General features: G+C 32.8%; 1 protein-coding gene across 14 annotated transcripts in view; it reads left to right on the top strand.

Annotated features, from left to right (window-relative positions):
• PRPF40A (pre-mRNA processing factor 40 homolog A) overlaps positions 1-12,523 on the top strand; it is a gene marked incomplete at its 5' end in the record, with an annotated part of 46,389 nt that overhangs the window by 30,770 nt on the left and 3,096 nt on the right. For 7 of the 14 annotated variants that reach the window (XM_084237870.1, XM_084237868.1, XM_084237866.1 and 4 more), the window contains 13 exons: positions 406-470; positions 783-947; positions 1,729-1,837; positions 2,645-2,795; positions 3,805-3,938; positions 8,658-8,772; positions 8,955-9,046; positions 9,134-9,250; positions 9,536-9,673; positions 9,940-10,035; positions 11,591-11,677; positions 11,762-11,858; positions 11,942-12,003. In XM_084237870.1, coding sequence (XP_084093996.1) covers positions 406-470; positions 783-947; positions 1,729-1,837; positions 2,645-2,795; positions 3,805-3,938; positions 8,658-8,772; positions 8,955-9,046; positions 9,134-9,250; positions 9,536-9,673; positions 9,940-10,035; positions 11,591-11,677; positions 11,762-11,858; positions 11,942-12,003 — 1,428 coding nt within the window. Of the gene's footprint in view, positions 1-405; positions 471-782; positions 948-1,728; positions 1,838-2,644; positions 2,796-3,804; positions 3,939-8,657; positions 8,773-8,942; positions 9,047-9,133; positions 9,251-9,535; positions 9,674-9,939; positions 10,036-11,590; positions 11,678-11,761; positions 11,859-11,941; positions 12,004-12,523 lie in introns of all 14 variants that reach the window. The other 7 variants (XM_084237869.1, XM_084237867.1, XM_084237860.1 and 4 more) reach the window with 1 other exon arrangement.

Here is a 12,523-nt window from a genome sequence, read left to right as displayed (position 1 = left end):
ACTTGGTTTCCCTATATTCCTCCTATAAGTGAAAACATCTGATATTTTTCTTTTTCCTTCTAGCTTATTTCACTGAGCATAATTCCCTCTAGTTCCATCCATGTGCAATACCTGGTTTCTATTGAAAATACATTCAGAAACTATTATAACAAAGTGAACTGAATTTCTCTTACATTTTTTTTTTCTAAAAACATTTCTATGATGACTTTCAATCAAAAACTGTCTTTAAGCCTATAGGCATATTACCCCAGATTTTCTTTTCTTCAATAAATTATTTTTTACTCCTTTTTTCAAACTTCTGCAAGGAAAAATGCTTAATGTTTGCAGTGAGTATTCTTTGTTTCCTCTTGAATGACTTCTGTTGTATGTGTTTGAAATTTTAATTTTTCATTAAATGATTTTCAGCGGGTTCCATCCAATGCTTCATGGGAGCAGGCAATGAAAATGATCATTAATGATCCACGATACAGGTAATACTTTGATTTTTTTAATTTATTTTCCACTTTGAGCATAGCAAATAAAAACTTTTTGTTATTTTAGGTACCAAGAATAATATTTTTTATGTCTGATGTGAAAGAAAAGTGAAGGTTTATTAATGCAATTTGAGCATCTTGCTACCAATGAAATTAAAATTATTTTAAAGTAGAAATTTTCTATAATCATCTCTTAAATATCTTACTAAAATTTTCTGAATTTGTGAATTAAATCAATTAAATTTCAAAGGCTTGACTTTAGGTTATCCTGTTTTTACTTCGTCTTTCCTGATATTTTTCATTACTTAGTGCGTTGGCAAAGTTGAGTGAAAAAAAGCAGGCCTTTAATGCCTATAAAGTCCAGACAGAAAAAGAAGAAAAAGAAGAAGCCAGATCAAAATACAAAGAGGCTAAAGAATCCTTTCAGCGTTTTCTTGAAAATCATGAGAAAATGACTTCCACAACCAGATACAAGTAAGATTTTTAATGATGGGTGGTATGTGTCTACTGCACTTTTTCAGTTTTCAGACATTTTGCCAAGTGTAATAACTAATCCAAAGTAGATGAACATTAAATAAAACTAAATGTTTCTAAATTTGGTGGTTTTGTAACGTATAAATCAGTAGTTAAGTCTGAAATTCAATTTATAGACTTGGCAAGTTATTAATTAGAATCTAAAGAGGAGAAAAACCAATTTAATAATGAAAATTACTCCTTTCTACTTAACATAAAGATTGAAATTTTTGATATTTATGAAAGTATTTTCATTAAGACATTTCAAAATGTTAATTATGAAAACTTGCTTTCTTTAGAGTACTTTATGAAAATTGTGGGTGATTGATTTAAATTTTTAAATACATTATTAAGTTCATTTTTCCTAATGTTTCCTTGTTTCCCTCATTCAGTAAAGCCTTAGTGAAGGAATCTTGATTATAAATTGTCCTATTTTACTTGTAAACTGAATTTCTGGGTTTTTGAAATCTATAACTTAGTTCTATAGATATTTTAGCAGTCTCTCTAGCTACCCTAAGAAAGAGAGATAGTCTTGACTACAAAAACACTGCTCAGTGAGAATTATCACTCTATAAGGAGAAATGAGAGGCCTAGGCTGGTTTGTTCTTATTCGGAATTTTCCTTTAATACAGTCATGAACTTAGAGTGGAAAAGAATGTTCATTTTTTTATTTTAAACTTAGTGTAGTAGTTTGAAATTAATTTTTATTATATAACAGCATAAAATTTAATTCTTTTAACAGAAAAGCAGAGCAGATGTTTGGAGAAATGGAAGTCTGGAATGCAATATCAGAACGTGATCGTCTTGAAATCTACGAAGATGTTTTATTCTTTCTTTCAAAAAAAGAAAAGGTATTCACTTAGTTTTTTGTATTCATATTTATTAATTTTTAAGTAACATGCCCATGTTTGTTGGTTACTTCATGCAAATTTATATGATGCAAGTGATATACTCATTAGAAATTATATTTAAAAATAGTAGTTCCCATATTAGTAAGTATTGATATGGTCATGATATTTATAGATTTATTCAACTATTACTTGTTTTATCATAAATTGTTATGCCTTTTTTGAAAGACAAAATGTTTTTTCCTTAGCTCATGAGATTTAAAAACTGGTCAGTGTTTTTGCATTTAACATTTTCATTTACAATTTTTTTATAAAAATGATAGTATAAAAATGATTGTTTTCATGAAACTACTGTTAGGATAGTGTTTTAAAACACCTCTTTTTTTATGTCTTTTTTATTATGTCCTGTTACGTTTTATACTATGCATTTTCAAGAGATAGAAATGCAAGTGTTAAAAACAAAAATTTGAACATAGTTCAAAGTGGTTGAAGAACTTATCATTTATACATTGTGTGACTTGTCCACAGCGACATTAGTTCTAAGATCTTGTCTGTAATGCATAGTGGTAGCTTGAGTGATTTATGGACTAGGAGCAGAAACATGGTTTCCAAATTCTGGCTTTAGAAGAGAGGTAAAGGTAAATGCCAAACCAGGCTGTTAGGCATGTGCTTTATAAAAGTGTTTATGTCTTAAGGAAATGGGTGACACTTGAAATTTCATTATCAAAATGTAAAGAGACCTTCACTCATACAGTTTAAGTGTAATTTTTTTCTAACTGCAAAACCTGTGTCACCATTTTTTTGTGTTAGGAACAAGCGAAGCAGTTGCGAAAGAGAAATTGGGAAGCCTTAAAGAACATACTTGACAACATGGCTAATGTAACTTACTCTACTACTTGGTCTGAAGCCCAGCAGTATTTGATGGATAATCCAACTTTTGCTGAAGATGAGGAATTACAGAGTAAGAATAATGCCTAAATGGGAGAAGAAGTTTTATAAAAGTTGTCCTGGGGAGAGAATTCATTATCCACTTTTGAAAAAATGTATTCTTTATTTGCAACTAGGTTTATTCTTTCTAATACAGTTTTATGGTTCAGGACAAAATTTATTGAGAAATCTCAAGTTATCTTTAATTAGATAATACTTGAACTATAATAATTATAGGTAAAAGTTAAAATTGTTCTTTGACATTTATATGTAACAGTAAGAACCAGATTATCACTTTTAACACATGCTATCTTGAAGTAATAACCTTAGATATATGCAAAAAGTATATTAGTCTTATACTTCCCCAAGATGTTTTCTGATCTATCCAGAGTTGTTTTTAATTACAGCTTTCTTGATTATCCTTCTAAAAAGCTTGTTTCACTAGGTTTGGGACAGAGCCTTGAATTCTGTACTTTCAGGGCTAATTGGGTAATTCTGAAATGCTGATTTTTTTAACTTTCATTAGTTATGTCATGTGCATGGTTTTTGTTACATCCTAGCTGTCAGGATAGCTATAGGTGTCATCTTTGGGGAATTTTGCTTAAATGTTTTCTTCTTAGATGTCATGTTTGAGTTGAAATAAGATATTTTAAAAAAGTGAATTTGAAATTTGTAGGGAGTTAATGCAATGCTTAAACTACTTTCCTTACTGATATTTTGACATTTTAATTTTTCTTTTTTATTTTTTTAAGATTTATTTACTTATGCATACAAGAGCTGGGGTACAGGCCAGAGGTGTGAGCAGTGAGAGGATTCACGAGAGACAGAATGGGGAACAGAACAGGCAGATTAACTGAAGTACACTGCGGAGGGGAGCAGCGGGCGAGTAGGAGAGGTCTGCTATGCCATGTGGGTTTCTCCCTGGCTGGCCAGGAGATTGAACTCATGCTGCAGAGGCTGCAGATAGCTTCATAGGTTACATCTTAACCCCTTGTGCCACCAGGGAGGCCCTACATTTTGATTTTTTCTTATTAAAACTTCAGACATGGATAAAGAAGATGCATTAATTTGCTTTGAAGAACACATTCGGGCATTAGAAAAGGAAGAAGAGGAGGAAAAACAAAAGAGTTTGCTGAGAGAAAGGAGACGACAACGTAAAAATAGAGAATCTTTTCAGGTAATTAAACTCTCTTTTAATTTAAGTTTATAATAGAGTTAGTGAGCTTAAACAATGACAAACAATTTTGAGATATCTGCCCAGATCATGACTTAGACATTCTTAAGAGGATCCAGATACATACAACTCTTAAAATGTCCTGTAATTAGTTATGAGTTCACTTAACGATAACAGCCATTTTAGTTTAGGTAAACATTAGAATATAGATAATTTGGTATTTGAGCACTGATAAATTAGAGAATACTGTATTAAAATTTAGGCATAGGCCATAATTCTTACATGTCATATATACAAGCTAAAATTACTAATCCTTTATATAGCTCATTTTCACCTTTAGGTATCACTTTTATTCTCTCTATAATGGAACTGTTATGAAGCAATGAACTTTTTGTATTACATATTTCACCATATTGTCTCAGGAATGATTGTAATAGCAGTTAGCATTAGTTGATTTTTTTTTATTGTTATACATTTTTAATTTATAGTCTCTTAATTTTGATAGTCTTATTTTCTAAGAGTAGATACTACTACTGTATGTGCTTTGGTTAAAACTCCTTTTGTTGTACTTACGTAAAACTTTTGTTATATTATTTTCTGTAGATGAGGAAATGGGCTCAGAAAGGTGAAGTGACTTCCCAAATTAACCTAGTGAATAATGAAGTCAGAATTTGAATCTGTAGTCTTAATTATGGGGTCTCTTCCATTAAAGCACTGTATTTGGATAAATGCTAAGTTACAGTGGCTTAAATAAGAAATTTATGTCTTAATATAAGTTGGTCTAGAGTAGAACATAGTACCATCCCTAAGGCAGTGTTCCTCAAAACCTAGCAGGCATCAGAATCACTTTAAGGGCTTTTAGAAAAACTCTGCCTGCTATGCTAAAGGTTACTAGCTATCTTAAATGCCACAGCTAATAGCATTATTTCAGTCCTCATTCCATAAAAACTTCTCTTGATAGGTTTCTTTATCCAGGTAGTATCCCAAAGGATCATTCAGAAGATTATTATGACCAGATTGTTGAGTCTTACCACCAGAATTTGATTCTTTATATTTGGGGTGGCTTCTGAGATTTTTATATTTCTAATGATTTTCCAAGTGATACTGATTTCTCCTTACCCATATTTTGAGAAAAGCTCTAGACCATTAATCTTCTCTGAATGTTTAGGACTACATTCTTCCTATGATCATTGTTCCCATGAGCTTGGAAGAAGTTGAAAAGGCAAGTTTTTTAAAAAGCCTGTGATGTACAAGTTCTAGCCTTCATATTTAGTTGCTGAGAAATTTAGTCATATCCCCACAGTTAGATAAAAAGGAGGCAGGAAAACCTAAATTTCAACTAAGCCATGTACCTGGGAAGAAGAGATTAAATTTTAAGAGGTGAGTTAATACTGTAGACTTTAAATTTTAATGGTGATGATGGTTTTGCAGTGTTTTAAAATAAGAAAAACCTGTGATAAAATAATATAATTAAGTAAGGAAATTTGGGTCACAGAAAATATAAAAGAATATATTGTGTCAAAGCTGTAGAGAATGGACGAGAAATGTAAAGGTTGTGTAGACCTGATAGACATCTGGCATGTTTTCTGATTGTTAATGCAATTTATATTAGCATTTTATTATTATTATTTTTAATGCACTTTTTTTTTAAGATTTATTTATTTATACAAGAACAGGGGTACAGGACAGATGTGCGGGAGGGTGAGAAGATCCACAAGAGACAGAGCAGGGAACAGAACAGGTAGACTGACGAAATACACTGCTGAGGGGAGCAGCGGGTGAGGCAGGCGAGGTCTTCTTGCCATGTGAGACCCTCGCCAGCCATCCGGGATCGAAACCACACTGCAGTGGCTGTGGACAGCTTCACAGCCTGGCGCTTATCCGCCTGAGCCACCAGGGAAGGCCCTAGCATTTTATTATTACTTAGATAATTTTCCTATACTAGTGCATTACCTGTTGATGTGTATTTAGAATTCCAATAAAAAATTAATTAGAAGAGAAAATTGATGTTAGAAATAAAAAAATCATGGATGAAAGAACATTCTCCATAATGATGATAGCTGACATTTTATCAAATATCAATTTACCAATAGGTGATAAATACTTGTCCATCTGTAACAAGGAACTTACGGTTTTGTTTTGTATTTTTAAATCTTAAAATCTGGTTTTTGGATTCATATCAAGATGGAAAAAAATGACCAAATGTTTTAAAGGGGAATGTACAGTGTCTCAGAAGCCAAGGTGTGTTTTTGAGTTAGAGCACTGACCTTCAAACCATGGTCCTAATATATTTATCATTAGCATCACCTGGGATATTACAGAAATGGAAATTCTCAAGCCCTATACCAGACCTGCTGAATAAAATTCTGGGAGTGCAGCTCAATAGTTCATGGTTTTTACCAGCCCTTGCCATGATTCTTTAACCCACCAAAAAGGCACATGTTAAGAATCTTCATTAAATAAGCCTGAAAAACAATTAGATACAGCATTTAAGGTGTTAATTGACTACCGTTATGGAAAGTCAGAGGGTTGCCAAATAATTTAAATAGAAGCAAAATTAGTCCTTTCTCTAAGATATTTTGATGATAAAGTTCAAATAAGCTCAGAGTTAAGAAAATGGTTTTTATTGAGTAAGAAAAAAAGTCAAGAGGGTGAGAATGAAAGAAACTGAATGTTATTGGTTATCTTTTGTTAAACAAAAAATCATAGAAGGTTTAGAATTCAAGCATAGTTGTATTATGAACAATATTAAGGAGATAAGGGTAAAGAAATACTGGGCTGGCTGTGCAGCAATGAGATTGATGCTCCAAGTAATGATTTTATTAATGGTTATGATTTGGGTGGAAGAAGCTATTGGCATCATGATGGATAGAGGTCAGAAGTGCTGCTCCGTGTGCAATGTACAGGACTCACTGTGTACCTACCCCCAGAGTGGTGGTACTAGATGTCACTGGAACCAAGGTTAGGGACCTCTCCTCCAAGAGGAGAATATGAGGCTTGGCCATCGTACGTAGAACTTGCTTTCTATAATGTAAAGACTAGGCTCCTCCCCCCACCCCCATTGTGATTAGTAAATAAGATAGAACCATCTAGTTTTTTCTTTTTTTATTTTTTTTGAAGTTTGCAATTTATAAGTTTCAGATGGTGTACCGTTTCTCACCTTTGCAATTGTATATATCACATCACTCCCACCGCAGAAATACAGTCACCTGTTATCAACCAATTGATTCCTTCTCCCCATTCCCTGCCTCCTCCTTATTCCTCTGGTAATCATCATTCAGAACCATAACCATCATTCTAGAACCATTCTAGAAACCATAGCATAGTGGTTTTCAAACCTGAATTCACTTCAGTCTTATTGTATTGATCTTTAAAAAGTAAAATTACAAAATCTAGATTTCAATCCATATTTTAAGAAAAATATTCCTAGGAAGATTCTAGTTCAGGTTAGGAATTCACTATTGAAATAGATTCAGTCTCAAAATTCTGTGACTATACAGATGTCAGCAACTTGGAAATAATACTATCAAAGCAGATAGGGTGGAGTGGAAATTGAATATGGTCTCTAAGGTATTTTAGGGATGCCATAGAGGGAACAAGTGAAGAACTTGTGATCACACAGCAAGGGAGGGTTAATAAGGGACTCCATTTTTGTTGAAGGGAAGGAACAAAAGAACAGAACATTAGAAGAAAGAATTTTAAAAATCTGTGACTGTATGTACATGCTTATTCTTGGAGAAGAAGAGTTGTAGGTTCCTGGTGTTATTCAGGGCAGTGCTAGCCAATAAAAATGTGTATGCCACAGCATTTCTTAAAATTTTAAATTAATGGTAGTCTTTGTTTCAAACTGTTAACATGTAATCAGTATTTTTAAAAACTAATTTTTTTGGTAATAAAAATTATGACACACTACAGTTCAAAGTAGCCACATCTCATGTACTTAGAGACTACATTTGACCAGTGGATACCAAACTGAATGTTGCTACCAAGTTGAACAGTTCAGGTGTTGGAATTTTAGGAGCAGAATTGTGGCTTATATAGTTCTTTTAAGGACATTAGGTTATAGGATTGTACTGAGGTTTGGGGAAGCAGCAAATGTAGAAATTGCTGAGCACTAAAATCTCAATATGTTGCTTTGAAAGTCAACATACTTAAAATGAATAAAAGAAATTGGAATAAATATATAAAGAGTTAGTTTTAAGGTATAATAGTATTTGGAAGAAAGGAAGTATGTTTTGAAGTCAGATATGAGCTTGATTTCTGTTTCCCCTGAATTATACATCTTCCTCTTAGAGGTCCACATTTATTCAGAAAGATGAAGAGCGCAAAACACATTAGTCACTGTGTTTTAAAAAACAAAACTTACTTATAGGAAACATGCAAACCCATATTCATCGTTTGATGTAGACAGTATACAATATTTTGACTTAATTTTTACCTTTTTTTTTTTTTTTGAGATGCAAGTTTCTATCTTTAGAGATAGTAAACTAGAATTTTCTAGATACTTCTCTGAAGTACAAAATTTTGCCTAAAAGCAGATTGTTCCTTTCCTTACATGTGTGTATTCTTTGCACCTAAACATATTTGGTATGGCTTTGGTAGAAGTTTTAGATGTTGCTTTTTTTAACATGCGTTCTTAAGCTACACTGATATTTCTAATGTCCTTAACAATGACTTTTCAGTACAGTGTTTTTTGTTGGTGGTGGTGGTCTTTTTTTCCAGATATTTTTAGATGAATTGCATGAACACGGACAACTGCATTCGATGTCATCTTGGATGGAATTGTATCCAACAATTAGTTCTGATATTAGATTCACTAATATGCTTGGTCAGCCGGGTGAGATTCTTTCCTAATTTGTAGTTATGATAGTAATTGGGAGGGGCTGGGGGCAGGGTGGAGGGGCATAAAGTGCTTGTGTTGAGGGTTGGGTGGGTGCTTTATTTTGTTTTATAAACAAAAAAAGTAATTGCAGCTCTTTGGTTAGAGCTAGCTTTTGACTTCTTTAGTTTTTTCATTAGGATCAACTGCACTTGACCTTTTCAAGTTTTATGTTGAGGATCTTAAAGCACGTTATCATGATGAGAAGAAGATAATAAAAGACATTCTAAAGGTAAATGGTATATTTACATTAATCTGTAGTATATTTTAAAAATGGGCATGGTGTTCCTGTGTTAATAAGATTTCTTTTTTCTTTTAGGATAAGGGATTTGTAGTTGAAGTTAATACTACTTTTGAAGATTTTGTGGCAATAATCAGTTCAACTAAAAGATCAACCACATTAGATGCCGGGAATATTAAGTTGGCTTTCAATAGTGTAAGTTATTATAAACAGTAGTGCAATTTTTAATATATTCAGCACCTAAGCTGTAGACTTTGGGAGTAAAGGAACATGTTTAGGACATCACAGAGTAGATGGTCTTTCAGAGTAATGTGAAAGAAAATGTTTAGATGTGCTGAGTTAAAATTCCTTTGCTCACATTAACTGGTGTTACCGATTGGCCTATATAAACGGTGGGAAAATATGTAAGAATATGAACTATATTAACAAAAATTAATAATTTCACCATTGTAGCTTATATTAAATATGATTTTCTAAAAGTTACTAGAAAAGGCAGAAGCCCGTGAACGTGAAAGAGAAAAAGAGGAGGCTCGGAAGATGAAACGGAAAGAATCTGCATTTAAGAGTATGTTGAAACAAGCTACTCCTCCAATAGAGTTGGATGCTGTCTGGGAAGATGTATGTATGCTTGTAATTATTTTCTAATGAACTACTAATTTACAATTAATAGTTTTAATTCTTTTCCCATTGTATAGTTACTATTTTAGAGTAATTTTTGAAAATACATTTGGACCGTGCTCCATTTAAAGAGTATTTATTAAAAAATTGGGGCTTTAAAGAAATAAAACTAAGGAGACAGTTTGTCATAATTTTCACTTGCTATGTTACTCCTTAAATTTTATTTTCTTGATATTCATAATATGTTCCATATCTGAATTTTCCAGATCCGGGAGAGATTTGTAAAAGAGCCAGCATTTGAGGACATAACTCTAGAATCTGAAAGAAAGCGAATATTTAAAGATTTTATGCATGTACTTGAGGTAATTTTAGTACTCTGAAATACTACAAAATATAAATATATAAAAAAAATTAAAAGATTTAGTATGATGGAAGTTTCTTAAATCATACTGTTTTTGTAGAAAATGCACTTGCCTGGGATGATTATAGAATGATTTTTTTCAGTAGAAATTGTGAAACAAACTAAAATTGCATAGGAATGTAAAGATTTATGGAGACTATATTCATATTTTAGAATAATTTAGCAGTCTAGCTACTACACACTTTCTACTGTAGTCAACTTAAAATCTTGTAAAATAGAAAACACAGCTTTTAAATTTCTGTGTTACAGTACATTAGGTGTTTGTGAAAAATAATGGAATAAGTAGTACATTTCTGTTTAATAGTGATTAAATTGCATATTAGTTCATTAGTTGAAGAGTGGTTTTGGAAGATTTCAGGTAGGCACTTGTACAGTAAATATGCTAAGTTGACCAATTGGATAACAATTTTTGGTGCCTTTGTGGGCTAGGCGCTGTTATAATTATTATATGTATTACACATGAATGCAGTCCTCACAGCAACCCTGTGAAGTTACAGGTGAACAAAATGAGACAGTAATTTGCAAGAGAGCAATTCCAACCCAAACCATCTGACTCAAACAAGCTTTAAGAGATACGCTGATTTTGCCAGCTGTAGATAAACTCCAACAAGCTGAAAGCTGGCATTATAGTTTTTCATGGTAATTGCATAGAAGGTCACTAGTTTGCAATTATTGTGCTTGACAAATGTCAATTTTGACAGTAGTTTCCTCTGTCACCCTTTGTTATTTCCTAGCTTGCTCTAGATCTTTTATATTCAAGTGTGTTTCAGGTGAGCAGCATCTGCATTACCTGGATGCTTATTAGAAATGTAAAGGCAGGCATTATCAGCAGAAATCCTGCATTGGAATCAATGTTTTAATAAGGTTCTGAAGCTCGAGAATGTACATTTGAGAAGCCCAGCTCTAGTAATGTCTTTTCCCTATCTTTCACAATTCAAGAATCTCCCAGATTCTTTCATCTTCATGAAGTCATAAATGGAGCTAAGGATGGTGGCATAGGGAAGGGCTGAACACACTGGAATGTTTTGGACTTCAAGTATCTGGACCTTGAAGTAAAAAAGCAGAAAAATTAGCATCTGACTTAAGACATCCAAAGATAATCTAAGAAGGAAATGTCTTTGGGCAAAAAAGAGGAAGATTTTGCACATACTTAAACCTTACACATAAACAACCTTATTTAATTAACTTCAGGGATGACTTTGAGGTAGTTCTGTCTTGATTCCGAGACTCACCCACTAAGGCTAGATTAAACAGAGAAAGACTATTTGTGGCTATAATTGTATTTCCATTGTTTTTGAAAGCAGTGATGACTGTTGTGCAGATTATGCTTTGCAGTGTATGAATTCTCCCTACTAACCCATACCATTCTCATTCCTATAAAACCATTGTCTTTAATATTTCTTAACATTGTTGTGTTTAGCTGTCTAAATAAATGAATGTAGGGCCTGCTGTTTAAAGGTAACTTTTGATTTTTTTTTTTTCTTTTGCCCTTGCAGCATGAATGTCAGCATCATCATTCAAAGAACAAGAAACACTCTAAAAAGTCTAAAAAACACCACAGGAAACGTTCCCGCTCTCGATCAGTAAGGAAGTTTATTACATGTTACCTTAAGTATATTAACATATTTGTTAGCATCATTGTGAATGAAATTATTATTACTATTTAGGGGTCAGATTCAGATGATGACGACAGCCATTCAAAGAAGAAGAGACAGCGATCAGAGTCTCGTTCTGCTTCAGAACATTCTTCTAGTGCCGAGTCTGGTAAGCATATCTACTACTTGATTAAAATTATTGATCATTGGATGTCCTTAAATCCTGACACTTTTGTTTTTCATGCTGCTTAGAGAGAAGTTATAAGAAGTCAAAAAAACATAAGAAAAAAAGCAAGAAGAGGAGACATAAATCTGTAAGTCAACTTTTAATTTTCACACAGCACCTAGGCTTTTGTCCTTAGTTTTGTAGTCCATGGACTAGATTCAGGTGTTGTAAACTCAAATTTTATATTAGTTCTTCACCTAATGTTCCATTAGTCTTTTGGTGAGTTTTGAAAAAACAAACCATAGTGTTAAGATATTAACTCAGGCTTTTTCTCTAAGATGTCTCATTTTAAAGCCAGTGTGTTTATAGGTATGTACTGCAGTATTAAGAACAAGTCTAAATATTTAAACAATAATTCCTTCCTCTACTTTTTAATCTTAGAATCACATAAGGAACTATTTCAAAATTGAGGGCCTAGGTGTTACCACAGACCTGTTGAATGAGATTTAGTTTTTCATTTGAATTTGTGAATATCCAATGAATGACCACTTAGGCCCTGAGAATGCCTTAAATGTCAGCAGTTTGAAGAAAGAATTTTACTTACAACTATTGATGGAATGATTAAGCTAATTGCAGCATCTCTCTCTCTCTCTCTCTCTCTCTCTCTC

The sequence above is a fragment of the Talpa europaea genome, assembly GCF_964194135.1.
Source record: "Talpa europaea genome assembly, chromosome: 1".
NCBI lineage: Eukaryota > Metazoa > Chordata > Mammalia > Eulipotyphla > Talpidae > Talpa > Talpa europaea.
The sequence above is the reverse complement of the archived record's forward strand: the minus strand, read 5'-3'. Positions and strand labels throughout refer to the sequence as shown.